General features: G+C 51.6%; 1 protein-coding gene across 5 annotated transcripts; it reads left to right on the forward strand.

The window, feature by feature from the left end:
* ADGRG5 (adhesion G protein-coupled receptor G5) lies at positions 1 to 27844 on the forward strand. Of its 5 annotated transcripts, none has more exons than XM_014827361.3 (12): positions 1 to 157; positions 14783 to 14984; positions 15203 to 15281; positions 15876 to 16032; positions 16584 to 16694; positions 17458 to 17574; positions 19058 to 19210; positions 19959 to 20080; positions 20341 to 20609; positions 21574 to 21691; positions 25400 to 25677; positions 26243 to 27844. In XM_014827361.3, exons 2-12 carry the CDS (start codon positions 14921 to 14923, stop codon positions 26341 to 26343), a joined length of 1569 nt encoding a protein of 522 aa, XP_014682847.1. In that variant the 5' UTR covers positions 1 to 157; positions 14783 to 14920; the 3' UTR covers positions 26344 to 27844. The 5 variants fall into 5 exon arrangements, with proteins under 5 accessions (XP_014682847.1, XP_070356646.1, XP_070356647.1 ...); XM_070500546.1 differs by having other exon boundaries at positions 77 to 157; positions 14895 to 14984; XM_070500544.1 differs by lacking the exon at positions 1 to 157 and adding an exon at positions 954 to 1438.

Raw genomic sequence — 27844 nt, forward strand, 5'->3', positions numbered from 1 at the left:
GAGAGCAGAGAGAAGTGACGGAGATGTGAGGGCGGGGGGTCAACAGAACAGAGGCCACCCAGCACAGAGCTTCCTGACTTCCCCTTCTTCCTGCAGCCGGCAGCCTGCAGCCTGCAGCCGGTGTGGATTCCAGACGGCGGCAGCAGCAGCTTCACAGGTGAGCCCATGCCCCTGTTCCCCACTCCCCCGGCTCTCTGTGCTTATCCGTGGCTTCCCCGGCAGGCACTGGGCCTGCCCCTGCCCAGGCGGACACACCTGGCTGGTGACATCCCAGGAGGCGCAAGCTGGGGACCCATCTCCCTTCCCTTTACTCGTCCTGGGACCCTGGTGGCGACTCCAGATCTAGGGGAATGTAGAAATCTATGTTTTTGACAAAAGACAGTTTAAATTGAGGAGTGGTTAGGTGCTGTGTTCAGATTTCAGCTCCCTGATGAGGCCTGGCACAAGTGATCGAGCCTTTCTTTTCTGGACCTCAATTTCCACATCTGTAAAATGGGCTATCCGGTAACCTGCACTTCAGGTGACAGGGGTGAGGGCCTTCAGGTGCTCAGTACAGAGCCTGGCAGAGTTTGTGATGGACCCCTTGGAGCTGGTGCACTTCCTGGCAGAGCGACCTGGACTGGAGCCTGGGGACAGTGCATCTCAGGACAGTGGCTCTGGTGCTGGCTGAGTCACAGACGCCCTGTTGGGCTCTGGCGTGGCCTCTCTTTCCCTGCCTGTGAAGTGGGGCTAACAAGAGTGCCCACCAGGCCTTTCCTGCAGAGACCACAGATTCCCTTTTCAGGCGGGCCGGGGCGACGCTGGAGGTGGGGGCTCCAGGCCGTGGTTGGCAGGAGCAGGTGTCTGGAAGGGGCGGGTGGGGCCACGTGCAGGAGCGTGGCTGGCTCAGCAGGCCCTGTGCTTTGGGGAGAGGGTGGGCTGCAGGGGTGCACAGTCAGCCCTGGTGGGGAAGGTGGGGGTTCCCAAGTCTTGTGCTCGGATGTATTCCTGCCTGGGGACTTTGGGTCGGGGCCCTGCACCTGGGGCAGGCTCTGATTCAAAAGGATGTGGATCATGGAAATGGCTGTTTGAGTCTCTCTCCCTGGGAAATAGGTCTCCTTGGCCTGATTCTACAGATGAGAAAACCGGAAACACAAAAAAGTCAAGTTCTTTGCCACTGTCACAGCCCAGGCAGTGAATAACAGAACTGGTTATCAAATTTGCATCCTCCAGGGGCTCTGTTCTGCGCTCTGAATATCTCCTCAACTCTCTTTCGGCCTGACTAGGGTCTTGCCCATCCACACAGCAGTCAGCCACCCAGACGTCTGCAGCGTGGACTTGCAGCATGGAAGCCTGGGTATGAGTCCCAGCTTGACCACTGGCCTGCTTAAAACCCCAGGCAAACTCTGGTGTGGTGTTCAGTTTCCCCATGGTTGATTGGAACCATCTTGGGAGTCGGGTAAGGGACTCCTGTGTCCCAGAGGGCCCCAAATAACGAAGTGCAGGCTGGAGAATGAGATGGCCGAGGGTTGGGGTGACAGTGTGTGGTGGCCTCTCTGAAGGGGTGGGGAGAGGGGTGCAAGCAGAAGTGAAGATTGTGGTTTGCTCCTCGGAAAGGGGCTGGAAACCACGACTTGCATTTGGGGTGCTGGGCGGGAGGTGTCACTTCTGTTTTGGCCTTGATTTCCCCAGCTGGGCTGTGGGGTGAGCTTCCTCCTCCTCCCTGGTGTCTCCTTGGGAGCAGCAGTAAGGTCCAGACTCTGTAGGTCAAATCCACACCACCGTCTGGGCCTCAGTTTTCCCTTTCGTACCGTGAGGGGTTGGACAAGGTGGCCCAACGTCTTTTCTGCTTTCTCAAGTCCCCAGTTTTTTCACTTGAAATGTTTCAAATTGTTTCATTTAGCAGCTTCCTTTGTCTTCCCAAACCTTTTCCCTCATCTTTTCTCTGAGGTTCTGAGAGGGTGAGTGAATTGCCCAAGGTAACACAGCCAAGTAAATAACTAAGTAGCCAAATAAATAAGTACCCACTGCTCTGTGACTCCAACATCTCTATTCTCTTTTAAAATAAATGCATATATTAATAGTTTTAAGATAAATGGACGACCACCTGGAAAAAATTTGAATCTGTGTCTCACATGGTACTCAAGGATGAAGGCAAAGGGACTGAAGATTCTAAAGTGAAAATGAAACCTTAAAAATACTAGAAGAAACTTAGGAGAATTCCTTTGTAATGCTGGAGGGAGGAAGGCCTTTCTAGCTATAACTCAAGATCCGGAAGCCAAAGAGAAACTACTAAATTCTAAGCATATATAAACATATATATAGACTTTTCTACATGGCAAAAAAGACCATAGGTAACGTCAAAAGGCGAATGGCTGGGAAAAGTATTTGCAACTCAAATAACAGACAAAGAGTTAATTTTCCTCTTAGGCAAAGAGTTTGTAGAAGATGATAAGGAAAAGTCTAACCTGGAATGAAAATGGGCAGATGACGAACTGGCACTTGTGGGAAATGATGCAGGCACAGCTGTGATGTTTGTAAGAGCAGAAGCCTGGAGCCAGCACAAAGGGCTGTCAACAGGGCGCTCAAATAAATTACGGTTTCTCCCCTACAACACGAGCCTATGCAGTTGTCAAAGAAAGAGTGGAAGCTCTCGGTGCTGTTATGGAAAGCTCTCCAACATGCATTTTCAAGTGAAAAAAGCAAAGTGCAGACCAGTATGTAGAGTATGCTACTTTTTTTTTCAATAAAGTGGGGGAAATCATATTTGCTTATAGTATGAAGCAGCTCAGGAAGACACACAAGACACAGTGGTTCCCTGGGGGTGGCTAACTGGGGACTGAGTGGTTGGGTGACAGGAGGCAATGATATAATGATATTCTGCATTTTATACCTTTTTGTATTTATTTATTGTTTATCTTTGAAAGATGTAAATTTCTAAACTATCTAAAGAGTAAAGAAAAATTGAGAAATCTGTAACTATAACAAATGGGGCAACATTAGACTATCCAGACGCAGAAACCAATTGGGCCCAGAATCTGGCCCCCAGAAGTGGCCACTGCTTGTGCGTTGAAGTGCATCTTCTGGATTTTGCATATATAAATATGTGCTTTTTAGTAAGGATTGGATTATATTGTTTTGCCACATGCTTTTTGCTTTTTGTAAGCAATATGTCCCTATTGTTTTTTCGATAATGATAAATTATCATTTGGAACATTTTTAAAAATCCTAAGCATTAAAAAATTTGTTTTTCTGTTATGAAGGTAATACATGTTTGTTGGAGAAAATTCAAACGATACAGAAAACATGAAAAAGAAAGTGAAAAAACCTATACTCTCCAAAATAACATTATTAACATTTTGGTAACCATTCTTCTAGATATCCTCATAGTCTTAAACCTGTGTGTAAGCATAATTTCCCATCAAGGTGACTATATTATGTGTGTTGTTTTCAACCTGCTCTTTCCACTCAAGGATACACTGTGCTCCTCTTCTCCATGACTATCTACATCAGAATTTTAAATGGTGAAATGGCAATCCACTATATTATATTTTTTTAACATTAAGTGTTGAAAAGCTGATCAATTCACAGGAGGCTGCAAACAGTAGCACAGAAAGGTTTTGTATGTGCTTCACCCACTTTTCTCCAATGGTAACACCTTGCATACCTATGATACCGTCTCAAAACCAGGAAACTGACTTGGTATAATTCACTGACTTTATTCAGTTTCCATCAGTTTGATATGCACTCATTTATGCACGTGTGTGTTTGGTTATATACCGTTTTATGACGTGTAGATTCTTGTAACCATAATGACAATTGAAATATGGAACTGTTCCACAACCACAAGGCTCCCTGGCACTGCCCCTTTGCAGACACAGAAGCCCCTCCCGCAGCCTTGGCCCCCACTGAGCTGTTCTCCATCTCTATAATTTTGTTATGTCAAGAATGTTATATGAATCAAACGATACAGCGTGCCACATTCTGAGATCGCCTTTTTTGCTCAGCATAATTCCCTTGAGACCCTTCCAAGTTGTGTGTCTCAGTAGATTTTTTAAATTTCTGAGTTGTATTTCGTGGTATGGATGTCCTCCAGTTTATTTAACCATTCACCTGTTGAAGGGCCATTGGGATTGTTTCCAAGTTGGGGCTCTTGTGAATAAAGCTGCTATGAAGTTCGTATGCAGGTTTTGGTGTGAACATGAGTTTTCATTTCTCTGGGATAAACGCCCAGGAGTGCCACTGCTGGGTCATATGGTAGGCGCATGTTTAGTTTTATAAGAAATTGCCACACTGTTTCCCAGAGTGGCACTGAACTGTAATTTATTTAACGCTTCTTCTATTAATAGACATTTACATAGTTTTCAGGTTTTTTTTATGGTTAACAATGGTATTATAAATCTTTTTCTAGGTATATAATTCTGGCTCGTCCTCTTATTTCCATAGGATAAGTTCATAAAAATGAGTTTCCTGGGTCAGAGGATCTCCAGGATGAAAAGCTTGTGTGTGTTGTCAAATGATTCCCTTGCAGAGGTTAGAGTCTGGAGCTCCCCGGGGAGTGGGGCGGGCCTGCCCTCACTGGGCGCTGTCATATTTCAGATCTTTGCAAATCAAATGGTGGAGAACTGAAATTTCACACTCTTAACTACTTCCCTCTGCCACTGCCCGTCAAGTAGGCGTGTGGAGTTTTGTCAACACACTTCCCTGCTGGAAGCTCTGTGAGCTGTTTTGTGACTGGTCCCCCTTGCAAGAGGAGCAAGATTCCCTCTCCTGCCCTCCTCTCGTCCTCCCTTGTCATCTTCTCCATCCTCTCGTATGTTTTTGGTGCATTTTCTAGAGTCTGATTTATAGAGGAATACATTACACAAAATAAAACTCACCTTTGGGAGAGCAGTTTGATGAGGTTTGACAAATGCATATAATCACGTGTACACGTGTATCACTATCAAGACATAGAATGTTTCTCTCCCCATGAAAAGTTGCCTTGTGTCCTTTTGTGGTCAATACTTTCTCCTCACCCCCCTGGAAACTACTAATCTGTTCTCTAACACTAGAGTTTTGACTTTTCTAGAAGATCATATAAGTAGAATTGTGAAGTTTATGGTCCCTTGTATCTGACTTCTTTCCTTTAGCATAATGATTCTGAGATTCATCCATGTGCTGCCTATACCAGCAGCTCATTCTTTTTTATGGCTGAATAGTATTCCACTGCATGGATATACTGCAGTTCATCTTTTACCATTTGACAGATAATTATATTGTTTCCAGTTTTGGGCTATTGTGAGTAAAACTACCATGAATATTTGCATCTGGGTTTTTGTGTGGACAGATGTTTTCATTTTTCTTGGGTAAATATCTAGCGGTGCAATTGCTGGTTGTGTGGTAAGTGTATCTTTAACTTTATTTTTTATTTTTATTTTTTTGAGGAAGATTAGCCCTGAGCTAACATTTGCTGCCAATCCTCCTCTTTTTGCTGAGGAAGCCTGGCCCTGAGCTAACATTCGTGCCCATCTTCCTCTACTTTGTATGTGGGACGCCAACCACAGCATGGCTTGATGAACAGTGCTGTGTCCACACCCTGGATCCAAACTGGCGAACCCCAGGTCGCTGAAGCGGAAAGTGTGTACTTAACTGCTGAGCCACCAGGCTGGCCCCAATCTTTAACTTTATAAGAAGTTGCCAAACTGTTTTCAAAGTGGCTGCCCCATTTTGCATTCCCTCCAGCAATGTGTGAGAGTTCCAGCTGTTCTATATCCTCAACTCCTCTTGCTATTACCAGTCATATTAATTTTCAGCCGTTCCAGAAGGTGTGTAGTGATAGCTCATTGTGGTTTTATTTGCATATCCCTAATAACTAATGATATTAAGCACCTTTTCATGTGCGTATTTACCATCTGTATATCTTTGGTGTAGCAGCCATTCAAGGACCCCCTCCAAACTCCTCCCTTTTTTTTTTGCTGACAAAGATTCACCCTGACCTAGCATCTGCTGTCAATCTTCCTGTTTTTGTATGTGGGCTGCCACCACAGCATGGCTACTGACAGATGAATGGTGTAGGTCTGCACCCAGGAACTGAACCCCGGCTGCCAAAGCAGAGTACGCTGAACTTAACCACTAGGCCATCGGGGTGGCCCTTCCCATTTTTTATCTAGTTGTCTTCATATTTAGTTGTAAGAGTTCTTGATATAGTCCAGATGCAATTTTTTAAAACTCAGATTTATGTTTGCAAATGTTTTCTCCCAGTCTATGACTTGTATTCTCACTCTCATAACAGTGACCTTGAAAGATCAGAAGTTTAATATTTTGATGAAATTCAATTTATCAATGTTTTTTCTTTTGTGGATCATGTTTTTGGTGTTGTTTCTGAGAAAGCTTTGCCTAATCCAAAGTCACAAAAATTTTTTGTTTTCTTTTTCAAGAAGTTTTATAGTTTGTTTTGGGATTTTGATCTATGACCCGTTTTGAGTTCAATTTTGTGTATGCTGCAAGATATGGATCCAAGTTCCTTTTCCTTTTTTCTTTTCTGGTGTGGGATATGTAATTATTCCCACATTTGTTGAAATGTGTTTGTTGAAAACAAACATTTGTTGAAAAGACTGTCTTCTCTCCACCAGATTACCTTTGCATCTTTGTCAAAAATCAGTTGACCGTGTATGTGGGGGTATATTTTTGGACTCTTTATTCTGTTCCAGTCACTGTACGTCTATCCTTATGCCAGTGACACACTGTGTTAATTACTGTAGCTTTACAGTGAGCCTGGAAACCAGGTAGAGTGAGTTCTCCATTTGTTCTTTCGCAAAATCATTTTGGCTATTCTAGAGCCTTTGATTTTTCGACGTTAATTTTAAAGATTGGCACCCGAGCTAACAACTGTTGCCAATCTTTTTTTTTTTGTTTTTTGCTTTTTCTCCCAAAGGCCCCCAGCACATAGTTGTATATTTTAGTTGTGGGTCCTTCTAGTTGTGGCCTGTGGGACACCACCTCAGCATGGCCTGATGAGCAGTGCCATGTCCGTGCCCAGGATCAGAACTGGCAAAACCCTGGGCCACCAAAGCGGAGTGCGTGAACTTAAGCACTCAGCCACGGGGCCAGCCCTCAACCTAAATTTTAGAATCATCTTGTCAGTTTCTACAAAATGCCCAGAGGGATTTTGATTTGGGTTGGGTCTATAATCATGACGGATGGTGGTCTGTAGTTTTCTTTTCTTGTACGATTATGTGCCACATAATGACGTTTCGGTCAACAATGGACCACATATACGATGATGGTCCCATAAGATTATAATGGAGCTGAAAAATTCCTGTCACCTAGTGACATCGTAGGCCTCGTAAAGTCATAGTGCAATGCATTGCTCACATGTTTGTGGTGATGCCGGTATAAACAGACCTACGGCACTGCAGTTGTATAAAAGTATAGCACATACAAGTATGTAAACACATAATGCTTGATAATGGTAATAAATGACTATGTTACTAGTTTATGAATTTACTATACTATACTTTTATCTTTATTTATTTATTTATTTTTTAGAGATTGGCACCTGAGCTAACATCTGTTGCCAATCTTTTTTTTCCCTTCTTCTCCCCAAAGCCCCCTGGTACATAGCTGTTTATTCTAGTTGTAGGTCCTTCTAGTTCTGCTATGTGGACGCCCCCTCAGCATGGCTTGATGAGTGGTGCCATATCCATGCCCAGGATCCGAACCGATGAAACCCTGGGCCACCAAAGTGGAGCACGCAAACTTAACCACTCAGGCACAGGGCTGCCCTTTATCGTTATTTTAGAGTATGCTTTTACTCATGAAAAAGTTTATTGTAAAACAGTGTGCCATGTTACCCTAGCAGCCTCATCCATCTCGTGTTTGCCACGACTTGATTCCATCATTTTGTCTCGTGCTTGATTTAATCTCGTGTTGTTTTGTTCATCACGGCCCCTAAATGTACAAAATTCACTGCTAATGTTGCCAGTAAGTTGAGGGATCAACCTGAAAACAAAATTAAAAGTGGTTAAGGACTAGGAAGGTGGAAAGTCAGTGATGGTTATTGCTCGCCAGTCAGGCATGCCCCATCCCACCGCAGCGACGCTCTCGAAGAAGAAGAACAAAGTGATGGAAGCTGGCGAAGGATCTGCTTCACGGAAGGCAACAAGACAAACGAAAATTCGAGAAGGGCCTATGGCAGACATGGAGCATTGAATTGACCTGAGTTGAAGACCAGACACAGGAGCATATGCCTCTGAGAACAGTGATGATCACGGCCAGAGCAAAGTTTGTTCGCGATGTTGAAAGAAAAGGCTAGGCCTGACTATGATGTTGAATTTACCGCCAGCTCTGGGTGGTCTGAAGGATTCAGGAATCATTATTCATCACCTAATGTGAAAGTCAGTCTGCAAGTGTTGATGGGAAGGCAGCTGAAGAAGTTTTAGAAACTCTAGATAAGCTGATTGTGGGGGGAAATTACTTGGCAGAGCAAATATTCAATCTGGGTGAAAGCTCCCTACTCTGGAAATGGATGCCTGAAGGACTGTTATCCATGAAGAGGCCAAGTCAGTGCCAGGTTTCAAGGCTTTTAAGGACAGGATAGCAGTCTTGCTTGGGGGCACCGTTGCAGCCTGCAGATTGAAACCCTTTGTGATCTGGCACAGTGAGGACCCGGGGCCTTCAAGCATGTCGGTAAGCTCACACTGCCAGTGTACTCCAGGAGCAGTAAGAAGTCACGGATGACCCAGCTCCTCTTCCGAGATGCCCTCCTGAATTGCTGTGCCAGTGAAATGGAGAAGTGCTATTGGGAGAAAAACATACCTTCAAGATTTTGCTTATTGTTGATAATGCTCCCAGTCATCCTCCTTTTATTGGTGATTTTAATCCCAATATCAAAGTGGTGTTTCTCCCTCTAAACACCATCTTTTTGTTTTGTTTTTTGAGGAAGATTAACCCTGACCTAACTACTGCCAATCCTCTTCTTTTTGCTGAGGAAGACTGGCCCTGAGCTAACATCCGTGCCCATCTTCCTCTACTTTATATGTGGGATGCCTGCCACAGCATGGCTTGCCAAGTGGTGCCATGTCCACACCCGGGATCCGAACTGGCGAACCCTGGGCCGCTGAAGCGGAACGTGCGCACTTAACTGCTGTGCCACCGGGCCACCACCTTTTTGATCCAACCAATGAATGAAGGAATTATAGCAGGTTTTAAGGCCTATTACCTGAGAAGGACCTTTGCCCAGGCTGTTGCTGCAACTGTGGAAGACACTGATGCAATTCTGGAAGGATTACGACATCTATGACTGATCAGGAAGCTTGCTCAGGCTTGGGGTGATGTCGCCAAGGATTGTATGAATGGCATCTGGAAGAAGACACTTCCAGCTTTGTCCACCTTGAAAGGATTTGCCGAGGAGGAGGAGGTTGGAGAATCAAAGGGCTGTGGCTGAAATGGCAGACAACTTTAACCTGGTGTGGGTGAGGGTGACACTGAGGAACAGCTGGAGGTGGCTCCTGAGGAACTGACTAATGAGGAGTTGTTGGAGCTGGAACAGGAACGCATAGCTGAGGAAGAGGCAAGAGAAAAGGAAACTGAAGGAGAAGAAAAAGAAGAAGAACCCCCAAGAAAATTCACAGAGAAGGGTGTAGCAGACGCTTTTGTAGACCCCAAGAAGCTCCTTAAAAAGTTTTAAAACATGGACCCCAGCAGCAAAAGCTTTCCATTAACGGAGAGGATGTTCATGGTGCATTATCTGCTTACAAACGAGTCTATGATGAAAAAAAGAAACAAACCAAGAAATCCAGCACAGACGTATTTCTGAAAAGAGTGACACCTCCTCGAGAAGAGCCTTAGGCAGGCCCTTCAGGAGCTATTCCAGAAGAAGGCATTGTTAGCATGGAGATGACAGCCCCATGCGGGTTACCGCCCCTGGAGACCTTCCAGTGGGGCAAGAGGTGGAGGTGGAAGAAGTGACATTGATGATCCTGACCCTGGGTGGGCCTGGGCTCGTGTGTGTGTGTGTGTGTGTGTGTGTGTGTGTGTGTGTGTGTGTGTTTGTGTCTTAGTTTTTAACAAAAAAGTGTAAAAAGTCAAAAAAATTTAAAAATAGAAAAAAGCTGATAGAATAAGGATCTAAAGAAAGAAAATATTTTTTTTACAGCTGTACAATGCATTTGTGTTTTAAGCCAAGTGCTTAAAAGAGTCACAAAAGAGTAACAAAAGAGTCAAAAAGAGTAACAAAAGAGTCAAACAATTTTTAAAAGATAAAAAATGTCTAAACTAAAAAAGTTGCAGTAAGTTAAGGTTAATTTATTACTGAAGAAAGAAAAATATATTTGTATAAACTTAGTGTAGCCTAAGTGTGCAGTGTTTATGAAGCGGCCAGTGTCCTAAGCCTCCACGTCACTCAGCACTCGCTCACTGACTCACCCAGAGCAACCGCCCGTCCTGCAAGCCCCATTCATCATAAGGGCCCTGCACAGGTGCACCATTTTTTATCTTTTATGTTATATTTTTACTGTATCTTTTCTGTGTTTAGATACACAGATACTTACCATCCTGTTACAATTGCGGACAGCGTTCAGTACAGTTACCTGCTGTACAGGTTTGCAGCCTGGGAACAGCAGACTATAACAGACTATAACAGACTATCATATCCAGCGTGCAGCGGGCTGTACCATCTGCGTTTGTGTGAGTACGCTCTGTGATGTTCCCGCAGTGACGAAACAACCTAATGGTGCATATCTCAGAGTGTGTCCCCGTCACTGAGTGACACATGACTGTAACGTCAATGGCTGTTTGGAGACTACAGTAATATTGGCGTCATAAAGTAAGCTTGGAAGCATTCCTGTCCCCCTTATTTTCTGAAGGGATGTGTTTAGCATTGTTATGATTTCTTCCCTTGTCTTTTATTTTTTGGAAGAGTTTCTGTAGAATTGGTATTATCATTTTCTTAACTGTTTGAAAGAACTAACCAGAGAGGCCATCTGGCCTAATGTTTTCTTTGTAAGAAAGATATTAACTGCAAATTCAATTCCTTTAATAAATAAAGAACTACTCATATTACCTATTTCTTCTTTAGCGAGCTTGTAGTTTATGTCTTTCAATGAATTTTTCCGTTTCATCTAAGTTATATAATTTATTGGCATCAATTGTTAATATTATTCCCTTATCTTTTTAATGTCTTTGAGTTCTGTAGAGATGTCCCTGCTTTTATTGCTGATATTGGTAATTGTGCCTTCCTTTGTTTCTTGATCATTCTGGCTAGAGATTTATCAATTTTATCGATCTTTTCAAATAATCAGCTTTTGGTTTCATTGATTTTTCTGTACTCCTTTTGAATTTTCTCTTTCATTGATTTATGCTCTTCTCTTTACTATTTTCTTCCGTCTGCTTACTTTGTGCTTAATTTGCTCTCCTTTTTATACTTTATTAAGGTGGAAGCTTAGACAACTGACGTGAAGTCCTTCATGTTTTCTAATATAATCACTTAAGGCTGCAAATTTCCCTCTAAGCATTGCTTTAGCTGAATCCCACAAATATCCATATATTGAATCTTCATTTTTATTCAGTTGGAAATATTTTGTAATTTTCCTTATGGTTTTTGTCTTTGACCCATGGGTTACTTAGTAGTATGTTATTTAATTTCCAAATATTTGGGACCTCCTAGACATCTTTATGTCCTCCTTTTCCACTACATCTTCTAACATACTCATCATAGTTATCTTGAAGTCCCTATCTGATAGTTCCAACATTTTGGCCATCTCTGGGCCTGGTTGTGTTGCCTCTTTTATCTCTTGACAATGGGCCTTTTCTTTTTCCTGATTTTATATGTGTGTTATAATCGTTGACTGAATACCAGGCACTGTGTGTAAAAGAAGAGTCGTGAGTGAGGTGAGCGATATTTATGCCTAGAAGTGGGCATATTTCTTCTGTGATGGCTTCAGTGTAGGGTATTGAGTCCATCTAGTCTGTAGTTGATTTTTAGGTTTTGTTGCTCTAGGTACCTTCTATGCACCACAGACTTCGAATTTCTCCCCTGGTGGACTGCTACTATCTTGTGCCTAGGGTGAGGCCTTGAATCCCACAGGGATTTTCCCAGCATTCCTGCTCCACCCTCAGCCTTGCATGCATGCAAGCCAGAGGGACTCTCTCTTTGTGTTCCGGTCCCTCCGCTTGTGGTAAATGGCTGGTTCTTGTTCCTCCATGAAGGTCTGTGCTGGAGGCAGGGGATTCTTGGTTCTCTTGCTCTAGCCTCAGCCCCTTGTGCCTAAGCCGCAGGAGAGGGGATTTCTTGGTTTCCCCTTCCTCCTCCAGGGACTGACAACCTCTGCCTCTTATTCAGTGCAGTTACAGAGTGCAGGCAGACTTCCTGCCCTTCAGCCCTATGGGAGCCAGACTCGGCTGTGTGTGGGTGAGGGGTCTTGGGCATGTGTGTGGGTCCTGCCTTCCCCCTGCAGAAGCAGCAGCAGACCTCTGCTTTATATCAGTGCGGCATCCTGGCGCTAGTGGGCTTCTTGCTCCTTGCCAGGGGCAGGCTTTGGTCTAGTAGCAGTGCAGGGTCAGGAGTTAGGTGGTTTTTTTCCTCCTCCACCAGAGGCAGCAGACCTTGGTCTGGAAGCTGGTCAGGGGGTCTCTATCAGAGCAAGACCAGGATGTCTATCTCTCAGACACCACCAATCCGCACCTTGTTCTCGTGCCTGGCCCGGAGCTCAGGTGGGCTTCTGCAGGTGCTCCTGCCGTGCCCTCCAGCCCTGGCGGGTCCAGCGTGCCTGTGTCACATGGGGCTCTCTCAGGTCCCTGCCCTCTCGATCATTCTCATGGGCACCCAGTAGGGGACTGTGGGAACAAACTGTTGAGTGGTTCCAGACTCCCCTTGTGTCTGGGGCTCCCAGGGGTTTTAAACTGTCACTCTAATTCTCACTCACTCAAGTCATTATCAGCTTTCTTCTCGTCTGCTTTTGTGGCAACCACCTCTTCCTCCTAGGATCTGTCAAAGGTGAAACCGTTCACCCCTGAAGGGCTTATCAACCATCGCAAATCACTTTATTTGGTTACCTTGTGACCTCAGCTCTCTAATGGGTTCAAATAATTGATTTTGTACATTATTTGGCTTCTTCCATGGTCATGATGGGAGTGATATTCTCTTGTGGTTTTCCACATCTTAAGTGGAAATCGAAATCATTTTAATATGGCTTTTACACAATTAAAAAAATAAATCTCCCACTCAACATTTCTATTATGACTACATACATTTTATTCCTTATTAAGACAATTTGTATAGTGACATCACATTTTCTTTCTTGTACAACTTGGGCTTCCTGAAACGAATTGCTCCCTTTTATTTTTCATTTGCAAGCTTTCTGTAAGACATCTCTCAAAATACTTTTTCTACATGTTCAAACCTATCAGTCTGTATATTCTCTTCCTCCTCCTCCTCCTTCTTTTACTTGTTGAGCCCACCCTCTGGGAGGTTTCTTTTCTCCTGCCGTCTTCTGAACAGGATGAACCCTAGTCTTGCTGTTCAGTTATCAACCTGGGCTTTCTCTTCACACATTTTCTGGGGAGTAGCTTCACTTCCCCTCTGGTGGGGTTTCCTCTACCCTCTGTCTCCTTTCATGATTTACTTCCTCATTTTGTTGGAGCACATCCTGCAACAGCTTTCTGAGAAAGTGTGTATGTTTTCAAATACGTAGTGATCCTTGGTTGACCATTCATCTTTAAGAGTGGAGCACTAAAAACTTAGTTGCTTGGTGGGGCTTGGTGACCGGCGAAGCATCACCGTGAGTTTGGTCTTGGCCCTTTCACTGAGGAACACCAAAACATCCATAGCTATATGGACCAAGAAATGGTCCAGTTCTCCAGAGAAGAGTTTTCTCCTGCCTTGGGGCACCATCACCTGGCTGCTAACAGCCTTCCGGGAGCTAAGTGGAGGAGGCGGTGAGGAGGGGATATGGCACAATTTTCCTAAACCAGAATGGCACCCCACCCTTCCCCTCAGAATCTCTACGGTGCCCCATCTCCAGGGAATCCACTTTGTGCTGGGGTCGGGTTGAGGATGGTAGGGTGGTGTGGGATGCTCCTGGACATCCCAGGTGGGAGAGGAGATCTGGGACCCAGCTGGTCCTTTTAAAGACTCACGACCACCAAGCCCCAGTTCAATCTCACCCTGCACTCCCACTTCCAGAGGTTCCTGATGCCTGCAGTTCTCAAGCGTTCCCAAGGTCGTGAGGCTTGAACTAGCTGACCTGCCCCATCGCCGTCCCCCCCGACTCCATGCCTTTCCCCGCTGCAGGCACTTGGGTTCAATGTTTTCTGGTCTGCTCAGTTTCTTACCGGGTGGCCCTCTGCTCTGCAGCCTCAGAAGTTTTGCTGACACCTCTCATCTGCTGTGTCTTCTTTCCCGTCCTTCTGTCTCTGTGCCTTTGTGCCTGCTGTGTTCACTCACTCTCGTTTTAGTGGTGTTTCAGGGGGTACACATACATTTGCTATATTTAAGGGAAAATGCATTAGTTCATTCTAAAATAGAGGAAAAGGAGGGCAGCGAGGGGCAGATCCTTGCCCAGTGTCACATGGTGAGTTAACTGCAGGGCTGGAAGGGCTACGTGTTGCTTGCTCCCAAGCAGCTCCCCTTGGGTGAGGTCAGGGCCCTGGAGAAGCCCCCGAGAGCCCATTGTTGGGGGGGCCGTGTCTCAGGCGGAGCTGCTAACAGCAGGCGTTACTAAACGGTCAGGGATTCCGGAGTCACAGAGCCCTGGCTTCAGGCGGCCTCTAGCGAAGCAGGACCCCTTGTTCTCTGAGCCTGTTTCCCATCTGTGAAATGCAGGAGGAGCGAGGACCAAATAAGATGCGGCATGTCCTCGCTTGGAGACACGTCGCCTGCCTAGAGTCAGAAGTGGCTCCTCTGCGACGCTGACGGCGGCGCGCGCCTTTTCCAGGGCAGACGCCGTCGGGGACCTCGGCCATGGAGCGCCGGGGGGCCCTCTTCCTCGGCCTGTGCCTCGTGACCGCGCGGAGCGGGACCGCGGGTAAGAGGCTCGGCTGAGCCGGCAGTCCATCCGGCGAGGCCCGGGCCCCCAGTGTGATGCGGGAGGCGGGGGCTTCCAACCCAGGAGCTTGAATGGGGCGCCCGGGCCTCGGGGCAGCGCCCAGGGCGGGCTGGGGGTCTCCGCTGGGGGGACGGCCCAGGAAGGGCCGGGGCGCTGCGGGCGGAGGCTGAGGCGGAGGTCGGGCTCGCTCCCTGCAGACGCCTCCGGAGAATCACTGCGCTGGATGCAGAGGATGGAGGTGGCGGCCAGGAGTCGGAGACCCACCTCTCCTCCTGAGTGAGTCCCGTGTCCCTCCTCCCGCCCCGGCTCCTTGAATCAGTGGTCCAGAGTTGGTCCAGTGTAGACCGTTAATTCACTTATTCAACCTGCAATTATCGAGTACCTACTGTGTGCCTGGCATGAGGCTCTGGAGATTCTCTCATCAAGTTTACTGTCTAGGCCAGGGGCCCTTAACCATGGATGCCATGAAAGCAGGTACAGAGCCGTGGGTCTCTGCTCTTTCCTGGGCAGGGGCTCCAAGACTCTGACTGGGCTCTCCAGAGTCTGTGACCCAAAGGCTGGGCAGCTCTGGGTGAGAAGTCAATGCTGATGACTGGCCAGGGAAACACAGGGACTGCGGTCGTCTCACTCAGTCAGCGGCGAGTGGCCAGGGAAGGCTTCCTGGAGGAGGTGTCAACAAACTGGGACCAGAGCAAGAGTTAATGGGGAGGAGATGGGTGGGGAAGTAAGAGTGTGCCAGGAACAGTCTGCAAAGGTCCGGAGGTGGGAGTGACAGGGCTGTGGGATGGGGGAGCCCTGCCCTCCCACGCTGTCTGGGGCTCCTCTCACCCCTGCAGCCACCCTGGCTCTGGCCATCTCTCTCACCCTCAGGTTCATCCACGGCCTGGAGCAGAGACTGCTGAACGCCACCTTCGGGGGCCACAACCTCACGCTGCAAACACGCACCATCCAGTCGCTGGCCTTCAGGCTGGGCTGTGACTTCGCCGGCCTCTCGCTGAGCAGTTCCACCATGGAGTGGGTCCCCCAGGTCAGAGGCGGCCCGGGGGCAGGGTGGCCGGTGCCACCAGCCCAGAGATCCTCCAGGGGCTTGAGGTCTGGACTTCCCTAGGCCCCACGGCCCTCCTGCCCACCAGTCCGGGCTCTGCCCTAACGAGCTGTGAGCTGCCTTCTCTGTAAAGTGGGGCTGATGCTCCTCACGGGAGCGATGGAAAGAGCAGCATCCTCTTCTCGCTTTGCCGGTCCCTGCGGGGAGGCAGCGCAGGAGAGGCTGGGGAACCCAGGCCCCTTTGAGGACCCTGGTGTGGCGAGACGCTCCGTCCTCAGGGGCCCCAGTCGGGTAGGGTAAAGAACCCAAACTCAAGGCCAGAGCAGACCGGAGGGAGGGCCTGGGGTCTCGGGGAGTTTGGGGGACGTGCAGCCTCGGAGGAGAGGCTTCTGCAGCTGGAGGTTCCGGGGAAGGAAATGCCTGGGGAAAGGCCGAGAAGAGTTCACGGGGGGTGGGGGGCCGTGAAGGTGTTGGGGCTGGGTTGGGGGCCTCGGACACCAGGCTCAGGCTGTCTTTGGCCTCCGCAAGCCCAGACCAGGCACGCCATGCAGTTCCCTGCCGAGCTGACGCAGAACGCCTGCAGGGCCCGCCCCCGGGAGCTGCGTCTCATCTGCATCTACTTCCTGGCCACCTACTACTTCCAGGTCAGCGCCCTGGCGGCTGAGGAGGGCGGGCGCTGGCCCCTCCCTGGGGCAACTGCGGGCATCCACGCCACTGCCCGGCCTCTGGGTGCAGGCCAGCACCACACAGGACCAGCCGGCTGTGCAACCTGAGCCAGCCATCGTCCCTCTCTGGGCCTCAGTTTTAGCAGGATGGTGAGGAGGCACAATGACAAGGTGCCAGTGAAACCTGAGAAACCACCAAGTGTGTGCCTGTCCGGGACCCAGACAGTCAGGCAGGAGACAGACGAGAAGGTTGCAGGATGCCTATTCTCAGAGAACTCTCTGCCCCCTCCCTTCTCTCTCTCTCTCTCCAGTTAGATTAGAACTGTAGAGACTTAATCGTGGTTCAGTATTGATTATAACCTTGGAGATACAAAGTGATGGATGATTCGGGTGTGGGGGTGATGGGGGTGGAGTTGTCCCAAGGAGCAGTCCAGGAGGGCTTCTGGAGAAGGTGCCTTTTAACCTGGGTTTTGAACGTGGGTTAAGACAGTAGCGAGGTGGAGGCGATGAGGCTGGAAGGCATTAAACATGGGAGGTGGAGCTGGGGGTGGCAACAGGACAGCGTTCCCGGTGGAAGGAACAGCATATGCAAAGGCTGGGAGGCTGGCTCATGCTGTGCGCGTGATGGGTGTCTGCTTGTTCTCATGCAGGGAGGAGGGGCTGGAGAAGGGGGCTCTCTGGCCTCGTCCGGGGTCTCCTCGTGGCCCCTCTGGTCAGCTCTTCTTCCTCTGCTGCCCTCCAGAGTGACACCAACGCATCTCTCCTCAATAACTATGTCCTGGGGGCCCAGCTGGGCCACGAACACGTGAACAACCTCAGGGAGCCCATCAACATCAGCTTCTGGCACAACCAAAGCCTGGTACTGTGGGGGGCACCCCGTTCCCACCCCACCCCTGCCCCCTTGTGGCTGTGCTGTTGAGCATGGGTTTGACCAAACCCAAATCTGTGGAACCTTCTTAGAAACAAACTGTTTTAATCCATCATACTTTCTGAAAATTCCTGCCAAAGAAACGAGGGAGACGCTTCTACTCACTGCCTTAATCAGGAATCTTTGAGTTGCAAGTGATAGAAAACCCGCTCAAGCCAGCTTAAACACAAAAGGGAATTTTATTGGCTCATGTAAATGAAACATCTAGGGCTGTCTAGCTTCAGGCATGGCTGCATCCAGGGGCTGATACGATTCCATAATGGCTCAGTCTCTCTCCATCTCTCAGCCTTGGTTTCCTGCCTTGGCTCTCCATTCTGGCGAGATGGCAGCAGAAGCGCTGCACTTCCTTTCCCTCTTCTCAGCAGGCTCTTTCTCATCAGTGCAAACTGGGGTCCCAGAATGGAGTCCTGAAGGTCCAGCTGGGCCATGTGTCCATCCGAGGGCCATCACTGTGCCCAGGGGGATGGAATGTGTGGATTGGCCAGGCCTGGGTCATGTGGCTGAGGGACAGGGCTGGACTCATCTGACGGACCACTGGCGGAGGGATGGGTCCTCAAGGGAAGTGCGGATGCTGATACTGAAAGAAGGAAGAAGGATGCTGGGTGGGCTCAAGCCCCCAGCCTCCGCTCATCTGTCCTGGCATCCGCAGGAGCCCTGGGCCTCTGCTCCTCTGTCCTGATGTCCCCAGAAACCCAAGGCTCCTCGCCGGCCCCATCTTCCTGTCAGCCTCGGCAGGCCTGCTCTGCACCCGCACTGTCACCATCATCCTTTCCTTCCACTCCTCTGGGTCTTTGTCCCCAGTTCCCTTCACGTGGCATGTCCTTGCTCCACTTCTGTTGAAGTCTGACGTGTCCTCTAAGGCCCGCGCCCCGCTCGTCCCTTCCCTTCTCAGCACTCCTGGGCCCCTTTCCCCGTGGTTTCCAGGGCACTGCCTGTGTCATCTCCCCCGCCGCTCCACCCACACGGCTTGGCGTCAGGTTGTCTATGCATGAGTCTCTCTCTCCTCCACTGGCATCGAGGGGTCTGGACCATTGCTGTTCCCTGAGGGGAGGAGGGGGAAGGGGGCAGTCAATTACAGAGCACCTGCTGCATGCGTCAGAGCTCAGCTCTTAAGATTCTTCATTGCCTTTCATTTTTCCACTGTCCTTGTGACTTGGGTATAAATGATCCCATTTTGCAGATGAAGAAACTGAGGCTCAGAGAAGCACTGTGACTTGCCCAAGTCACTCTCAGAGTCCACGGTGGAGGCGGGGCTGTAATCTGGGTCTGCCTGATGCCAGAGCCCAGCCAGTGCCTGGTAAACTGTTGACAAGGTTGCAGTGGAGTCCCCTTTGGCCCCCACAGTTTCCAGACCCTGAGCCACAGCCCACCCCTGCACTCCTTGGCTGCACCCAATTCCAGCATCTCCCCTTAGGAAGGTTACATGGTGACCTGTGTCTTCTGGAAGGAGGGAGCCAGCCAGCACTACTGGGGGGTCTGGAGCCCTGAGGGCTGTCGCACAGAGCAGCCCTCACCTTCCCAGGTGCTCTGCCGCTGCAACCACCTCAGCTATTTTGCTGTTCTCATGGTATGTGTACATCCAGCCTGGGTGAGGGTGGTCAGAGCTGCAGAGGGCCCCATGTCCAGGATAGAGGAGCAAGGCAAAGGCTGGTGCAAGGGACAGAAAATTCAACTCAAATGTGCTTAAGGAAAAAAAAAAGAAATTTATGGGCTCATGTTCCTGAAAGGGCTGGGTTAGGCTTCAGGCGTGGCTTGATCCAGGGGCTCAATATCAGCAAGACAGAACTCTATCTGTCTCTCAGTTGTGCTTACTCTGTGCTGGCTTAACTCTCCAACAGGATCTCCCCATGGGATAATAAAACATGGCTGCCAGCAGGTCCAGGCTCATGTCCTACTAGCTTTCAGGCTGGTAGAATGAGAGCTTCTCTTATCCATTCTGCCAGCCAAAGTCTAAGGATTGAGTCCCACTGGCTTAGAATGTGTCACATACCTGTCCGCTAACCAATCAGGAGGAGGGAGGGCTCTGAGAGGCCAGGCCTGGTGCAGCTGGCCACACATAGTGGGAGAACTGGTGGGTCCACCCAAATGCACAGAGAGCGGGGTGGGGTGGGGGTGGGGGATTCCCAAAGAGGAAGGGGAGATGGGAGTCGGGAGGGGGGAAGTGGCACTGTCTGCCATGGCTTTCTTCAAGCCAGGACCGTGGCTAGGATCATGGGGCTGGGGGCTTGGAGCTGAGGCCTTCTCGGGTCTCTCTGATTGAGCCTGGGGAGGGCATTTCCATGCTTCTGGCCTCCAGCCTCCGTTCCCTCCCACAGCAACTGTCCGCGGCCCCGGTCCCTGTGGAGCTGCTGGCGCCTCTCACCTACATCTCCCTTGTGGGCTGCAGCATCTCCGTCGTGGCCTCGCTGCTCACCCTCCTGCTGCACGTCCACACCAGGTATTCTGCTGCCCCGGGGCAGGGCCTGTGCACCCACAGCCGCTCGGCGCCCCGCCTCCTTTCCTACTTGCTCCCCCAGAGTGAGGCGGGCTTCTCCACAGGGTGGAGGCCGGGAGGCAGGAGAGCCTCTCTGTGTGGCTGCTGCTGGGTCCCTGCCCCATCTCCACCCGTGTCCCCATCATTGCATGTCTATGAGCCCAGAGGTTGGCGCTGCCTGGGAGATGTCCCCAGGCCACAGAGGGCTCTGCTCCCACCCACAGGAGGCAGAGAGACTCCATAACACGCATCCACATGAACCTGCATGCCTCCGTGCTGCTCCTGAATGTTGCCTTCCTGCTGAGCCCCATGCTGGCCCTGACCCCCGTGCCCGGCTCAGTGTGTGCAGCGCTGGCCGCCGTCCTGCACTTCGCGTTGCTCAGCTGCCTCACCTGGATGGCCATTGAAGGCTTCAACCTCTACCTTCTCCTGGGGCGTGTCTACAACATCTATATCCGCCGATATGTGCTCAAGCTCTGCGCAGTGGGCTGGGGTGAGCACCGCCTCCCTCCACTCTCGCTTCCGGAGGCTTCCAGCTGGATGAGGCGTCTGCCTCCTCCTGTCCTCTTTCTCCTCCTCCTCCTCATACTGACCACTGCCAGGACTACCAGTCATCATCCCTGCCAATGCCCACCACCACTTCCTACATTGCTCTTCTTATCACCACTCCTCCAACATGTCTATCACCACCACCTCTAATACTGCCATCACCTCCACCATCTCTACCTCCACCACCACTGTCACCTCCACCACCTCAACCTCCACCACCACTGTCACCTCACCTCCACCACCACTGTCACCTCCACCACCTCAACCTCCACCACCACTGTCACCTCCACCATCTCTACCTCCACCACCACTGTCACCTCCACCACCTCAACCTCCACCACCACTGTCACCTCCACTATCTCTACCTCCACCACCACTGTCACCTCTGCCATTACCTCCACCACCTCTGCCTCCACCACCACCGTCACCTCCACACCTCCACCACCACCATCTCCTCCACCATCACCTCCTCCACCTCTGCCTCCACCACCACTTTCACTATGTCCCTACCATCACATCCATCATCACCATCATCCTCATCCTAGTGTTCACAGCCATCATTGGCATCTCTGTCACCTTCCTAGCCCCTCTCTTTATTAGCTGTTTCCTCACCAGTTCCCCAACCCTCTCTCCCATTAGCTTCCAGCCACCACCTCCCCAGTGTGACCACTACAGCTGCCACTACCATCCCGCCCTAGAGGCCTCACTCACATCACCTTGGAGGCAGCCTTCTCTAAGACCACCAGGTCAACTGCTCTGAAGCTGGACCACAGGACCTGGGGGCTCAGAGCAGTCTCTCCCCCCCGTCCCCTGTCCAGTGCACTTCTGTTGTGGCAGCCCCTGGGACCCACAACCAGCCCATCCCTGGGGTCTCCTGACAAATGCTGAGCCTCTGTCCCACTCCTCAGGGGTCCCGGCCTTCCTGGTGCTTCTCGTCCTTGCTGTCAAGAGCTCAGCTTATGGACCCCGCACAATCCTACTCTCTGACAGCCAGGGAAATGGCACAAGCTTCCAGAACATGTCCATGTGAGTGTCCTCAGGGCTGCGGCAGGCTCCAGCTCTAGGGACACATCAGGGCCACATGGCCCTGGGCCTCTGAGCGAGGTGTCCTGTAGGCAGGCGCTGGCTGTGGGGCAGGGAGGGGGCCGCTGCTTAGACAGGGGGCAGTTCTGGGGGCTTTGCCACACGCCTCTGCCAGGTCCCCAAGGTCTCCTGCGGGCGGGCTCATGTCTGTGCTGGCTGACACTAGGAAGCCATGGCATGGGCTCCCGTGCCCGCTCAGGGGCCTCCAAGGCCAGGGCAGGGGGCCTCCGCCTCCCGGCAGTGCACCGCTGTCGGCCCAGCCCCTCCGGCTCTCAGGCCTGCCGGTGGGGCTCGGCCTGCGCCTGCCTGTTCTCCCTTCCCACCACATTGCTTCACCTGCTTAGGCTCCAGCTCCCCCGACCTGTGCCTGGCATGGCACTGCCAGCCCTCAAACCCTCCGAGTCCAAGAAGAGAGGGCTGTGGGGGCTGGGACACCGCAGGGACGGGGCTTAGCAGGTGCAGGGGGGAGGGGGTTCGAGGAGAGGCACAGAGGTGGGCCTGGGGGGGTCTGGGGGACAGACTCCACTGCCTCTTCCTGTGCCCTGGGACCTTAACCTTTCTCTTGTTATGCAAAGTTCCTAAGGCCAACATGGAGAGAATAGCTTAATAAGCCCCTGTGGACCCATCACTATCCTTGGCCATCAGGCCATCATGTCCCTGGCTTGGCTGACGCAGGCTCAAGACTGCTGAGGGCCCAGTCTGTGGTGGGCCCAGTGTATTGGCCTGTTCAGTCCTCACAGCAAGAAGTCGGTTCTGTTGTCAGCCGTTGTTGACAGCTAGGGAAACTGAGGCACAGACAGCTTAAGAACCCTGCCGGTCAATGGCAGAGCTGGGACTCGGCCGTGGGGAGGCTGCCTCCAGAGCCGGGCCCCAACCACTGCCGCCGTGGCCTCTGGGAGGCAAGGGCTCTGGGTGCGGGGTGGGGCCCAGGGGCTTGGTCCCTCTCACGGTGACGGTCGGGTGGGTTTCTCAGAGGAGGTGTGACGCAGGACTCTTTAAACGTGCATTTTGTTATGTAATACGTGATCCGGACAAAGAGCTAAAACGACCCTTCCACAGGACAGAGGCCCATGATGCGGGATGTCAGGGGACCCCCATCCTACGATCCAGCTTCTCCCCAGGCTGCCCCTCCTCTCCCTCTCCCCTCATACCCTGGATTGAGTGACTTTTGTTTTCTTGTGTTTAAAAAACTCTTACTACATATATATGAATTCTTTAAAAATTTTTTTAAAATTATTATTTTTTTAAAGATTGGCACCTGTGCTAACTTCTGTTGCCAATCCTCTTTTTTTTTCTTCTTCTCCCCAAAGTCCCCCAGTACATAGTTGTATATTCCAGCTGTGAGTGTCTCTGGTTGTGGCATGTGGGACGCTGCCTCAGCATGGCCTGAAGAGCAGTGCCATGTCCACGCCCAGGATCCGAACCAGCGAAACCCTGGGCCGACAAAGCAGAGCACGCGAACTTAACCACTTGGCCACAGGGCTGGCCCCATAATTTTTAATTTTTTTAAATTGAGGTATAATTGACATATTATATTAGTTTCAGGTGTACAACATAATGATTCGATATTTGTATAGATTGTGAAATGATCACCACAGTAAGTCTGGTTAACATCCGACACTATACGTAGTTACAGAATTTTTTTCTCGTGATGAGGATTTTTAAGATCTACTCTCTTGGGGGCCAGCCCGGTGGCGCAGCAGTTAATTTTGCACATTCCACTTCTCGGCGGCCCAGGGTTCGCCGGTTCGGATCCCGGTTGCAGACATGGCACCACTTGGCAAGCCATGCTGTGGTAGCTGTCCCACATATAAAGTGGAGGAAGATGGGCAAGGATGTTAGCTCAGGGCCAGTCTTCCTCAAAAAAAAAAAAAAAAAAACTAAAAAAAGATCTATTCTCTTAACAACTTTCAAATATGCAATACAGTATTATTAACCCTAGTTGCCATGCTGTGCATCACATCCCCAGGATTTATTTATTTTATAACTGGAAGTTTGTGCCTTTGACCCCCTTCACCCATTTGCTCTCTCTCCAACCATTGCCTCTGCAACCACTAATCTGTCCTCTGTGTCTATGAGCTTGGTTGTTTTTTAGATTCCATATCTAAGTGAGATCATATGGTATTAGTCTTTGTCTGACTTATTCCATTTAGCATAATGCCCTCAACTTCCACCCATGTTGTCGCAAATGGCAAGATTTCATTGTTTTTTATGGCTGAATATTCCGTCATATATACATCACGTTTTCTTTATCCGTTCATCCACGGATGGACATGTAGGTTGTTTCCTGTCTTGGCTGTTGTAAATAATGCTGCAATGAACATGGAGGCGCAGATATCTTTTCGAGTTAGTGTTTTCCTTTTCTTTGGATAAATACCCAGAAGTGGAATAGCTGGATCATATGTTATTTCTATTTTTAATTTTTGAGGAAGCTCCATACTGTTTTCCGTAGTGGCCGCACCGGTTTGCACTCCCTTTTCTCCACGTCCTCGCCGACGTTTGGTATCTCTCGTCTTTTTGCTGATGGCTGCTCTAACAGGTGTGAGGTGACACACATGTGTATTCCTAAACACAAACCGCAGTCTGAGGAAATCCTTGAGAATAACTCCAGTGCCCGCTGACAGAACCCGGAATAGTAAACGTGGCAGAGCCACCTGCTGGACGCTTATCTGGCAGTGGAAGGAATGATCCGCAACCACGCTTGTCACTTTGGACGAATCCCCAAACTCATGTTCAAGGAACCTTGTCACTGCAGTGGCAGGAGCCCAAGCAGGTGATGGTGACAGTTAGGGGCACAGGCTCTGGGCTCAGGCCACGGGGTTTCAAGTCCCCCCTCTGCCTCTTACTAGAGAATGTTCCTGAGCCAGAGCCTCAGTTTCCTCATCTGCAGGATGGGGATGATCACGTACCTGCCTCGTAGCGTCCTCACGAGGATCGAATGGGCGAATCCACGGAAAGCATGTGACGTGGTGTCTGACTGGGTAGAAGGTGGCACCTGTCTTGAAGGTGTCTTGGACGTGAAGACCTCAGGGAGGGTCCAGACCAGGGCTGGGCCCCTGCCACGCCTCTCTGGCTCGCCCCTCAGCTGTCAGTGGAGTCTTCCTGCTGGTCCTCTGCTCCTCAGTCCGCACAGGGAGAGCTTGCTGCCGCTCAGTCACTGCTCAGGGAAGGGCAGGGTGGCCCAGTTCGGCCACCTGAGGGTCCTGGGGAGGGCGTCCCATTGCACAAAAACGGCGATGGGATGGAAGTGTACTGGGTGGAAGGAGAAGTTCCCAGGAAAGCGGACCCAGGACCACCGATGCCATAGATCATACCAGCTGGCGGCTAGGCTGGCCGCAGAGAGGAGAGAGGGCTGTACGGGGAGGGGAGGGAGCTTTCAGGTGGGTAAGGGCACGGGGGCAGGAGAGACCGCCTGGCTGGGAAGGAGGCTCGCGGGGGCTCCAGGCACGCTGCCCGGCGGCGGGTGGGTCCTATCGTGGTGGCCTGGCTGGAAAGCCGGGCCCAGGACTTCACCACGTGTGCAGTCAGGCAAGAGACAACGGGTCTCAGCCAGAGATGGGGAGATGGGGCTGGGTCCAGAGGCCGAGAGACGCCGCTTCTCCCTGGCCCTGGGAGCCACACCGACCCTGGCACTTCGCTCCTCCTCTGCAGGTGCTGGGTGCGGAGCCCTGAGGTGCACAGCGTCCTGGTCATGGGCTATGGTGGCCTCACATCCCTCTTCAACCTGGTGGTGCTGGCCTGGGCGCTGCGGGCCCTGCGCAGACTGAAGGCGCGGGAGAAGGCGCCGGGGCCCCGGGCCTGCCGGGACACGGTCACCGTGCTGGGCCTCACCGTGCTGCTGGGCACCACCTGGGCCTTGGCCTTCTTCTCTTTTGGTGTCTTCCTGCTGCCCCAGCTCTTCCTCTTCACCGTCTTCAACTCGCTCTATGGTAGGCCCTGTGGGCGTCCTGGAGGAAGCCCCCCAGTGTTTACCACTGAAGGGCTTCAGGTTGAGGGGGCGAGTTGGGGGCTGAAACCGAGCCCCCTGATGACCTGGCTTGGGGCTTCATCTGCCCATGGGGAGGGGCGCCGCCTTGTGCTCTGCCCAAAGGCACGCTGTGGGCTGGTGGTGGCTGGGTCCCAAAGGCACGCTGTGGGCTGGCGGTGGCCTGGTCCCAAAGGCACGCTGTGGGCTGGCGGTGACCGGGTCCCAAAGGCACGCTGTAGGCTGGCGGTGGCCGGGTCCCAAAGGCACGCTGTGGGCTGGCAGTGGCCGGGTCCCAAAGGCACGCTGTGGGCTGGCAGTGGCCGGGTCCCAAAGGCACGCTGTGGCCCGGCGGTGGCTGGGTCCTACAGTTCCTGTGCTTCCCCCCTTCTGGCCCCGACAGTAAGGGGATCTGAGAGTCACTCCTGGGGCTCAGGGAGGCCCGACTCAGCCCAACTGAGGCTGCCCTGGGCTCTGGTGAGGCCCCCCGCAGCCCCCGCATGCTCCCACTGACCAGCCCATCCTTGCAGGTTTCTTCCTCTTCCTGTGGTTCTGCTCCCGGCGGTGCCGCTCAGAGGCAGTGGCAGAGGCGGAGATGGAGGCCTTCAGCTCCGCCCAGACGGTGTCCTAGGCTGGCCGTCCTGCAGCCCGAGGCGTCAGCCTCCACCAGAGAGGGTGGCAGGCCAGCTGCTGGACCCCAGAGGCCACTGTGCCCACTAGGGGGGCTTTTCCCTTCCCTGGCTTCCTGAGGCCCAGAGGGCCAGGTGTCGCTCTGTCCGCCATGACGTTCCGCTCCAGGCAGGTCCAACGCCCCCGGGGGCAGCAAACTTTACGCTTGTGCCCGGGCCCAGCTGGCCAGGCCTACGGGCACAGCACTGGCCTGGGAGTTGGAAGGCCACATTTCAAGGCCTGGCTCTGAGTCTTACGGTGTGCCCTGGGGCCTGTCATTGCTCGCTGACCCTTGGTTTCCACATCTGTGACACGGGGCAGATGGCTCCCGTGCTGCCTGGCCCAAGAGCTTTGTGAAGACTGAACAAGACCGGGGAGGAAGAGGGTCACAGTGGTCCCCAGTACCTCTGCCTGCCTGCTCGGGGCAGGGGCCCAGCCAGCCTGCCAGGAAGCGCCTGCTGGGCCCGCCACCCTCCTTCTGGGGGCTCAGACCGCATCCTGCTTACGGGCCCACCGGGTGTCTAAGACCTCACCAGCCCATGCCCAAGGCCTCTTTTCCTTCAAACCCCACCCCCCAAGTATGATGACCCCAACTCCAAGCCCACCCTTCTCAGGGATCAGGAAGTCCACTTCTCCCCAGAGGCTCCTCCTCCAGTGCTCCCCAGAACCCCATGGACCAGCAGCCAGGCCATGGGACTTCCTCGGGATAGGAGGGGAGCACCTCTTCCCCCTACCTGAGCCAGCTGGGCCCCGGGGACCCGGCCATTTGATGCTTGTAGGATTGAATTTCCCCAAACCGAGCTCAGGCCACAGTGGCGGAGAGTCACTGTTGCCCTTGACCTGTGGTCAGGCTGAGGGGAGACTCAGGAAGCCGGGGCCTTTCCAGGGCTGCACACCAGGGGGCGCTGTTGGCCTGCGCCCCGGGGGCTGTTGGTGCGGAACAGCGGAACTGCCGAGGTCCCCTGTCTGGGCAGACACCAGGGATGGAGCGGCCCTGTCTCATGGACGCACCTGCACCTGCTGAGGGTCGGGCAGGAGGAGTGCTAGCGCTGTTGACATGGCCTTTTCCCTCTTCTCCCAGAGCACTGCCCGCTCTGGCTCTTGGGGTCTGTGCCCTGGGCATAGCTGGTGCGGGAGTGGTGGGCTGGGCTGGCTCTCAGGGCCCGTGCCAGGCCATCGGACAGATTTTAAGGACTTTGAAGGGCACAGGAGGGAATTTGAGCCGGATCCCTTTTGTTCTGCCCTCTGTTCATTTCTTGATGCAAATAGCCCCTCGCTAGGTGGTCAGTGGTGCAGGCTCCGGAGCCAGACTGCCTGGGCTCAAATGCTGGCTCTGTCACTTGCTCGCTGTGTGACTGTGGACAAGTCACTCAACTTCTCTGTCCCTTAGTTTTCTCATCTGTAAAATAGGGACATTAGTAGTACCTATTTTGAAGATTAAATAAAATAATCCATGTAAAGAG

The sequence above is a fragment of the Equus asinus genome, chromosome 28 (assembly GCF_041296235.1).
Source record: "Equus asinus isolate D_3611 breed Donkey chromosome 28, EquAss-T2T_v2, whole genome shotgun sequence".
In the NCBI taxonomy this organism is placed as follows: Eukaryota; Metazoa; Chordata; class Mammalia; order Perissodactyla; family Equidae; genus Equus; species Equus asinus.

Bases quoted from the DNA above. Each gene is read 5' to 3' on its own strand.
- ADGRG5 (XM_014827361.3), top strand. From the start codon at position 14,921: ATGGAGCGCCGGGGGGCCCTCTTCCTCGGCCTGTGCCTCGTGACCGCG. The intron at 15,282-15,875 runs GTGAGTCCCGTG...TCTCACCCTCAG, and splicing joins AGACCCACCTCTCCTCCTGA to GTTCATCCACGGCCTGGAGC. The intron at 16,033-16,583 runs GTCAGAGGCGGC...CCGCAAGCCCAG, and splicing joins CCATGGAGTGGGTCCCCCAG to ACCAGGCACGCCATGCAGTT.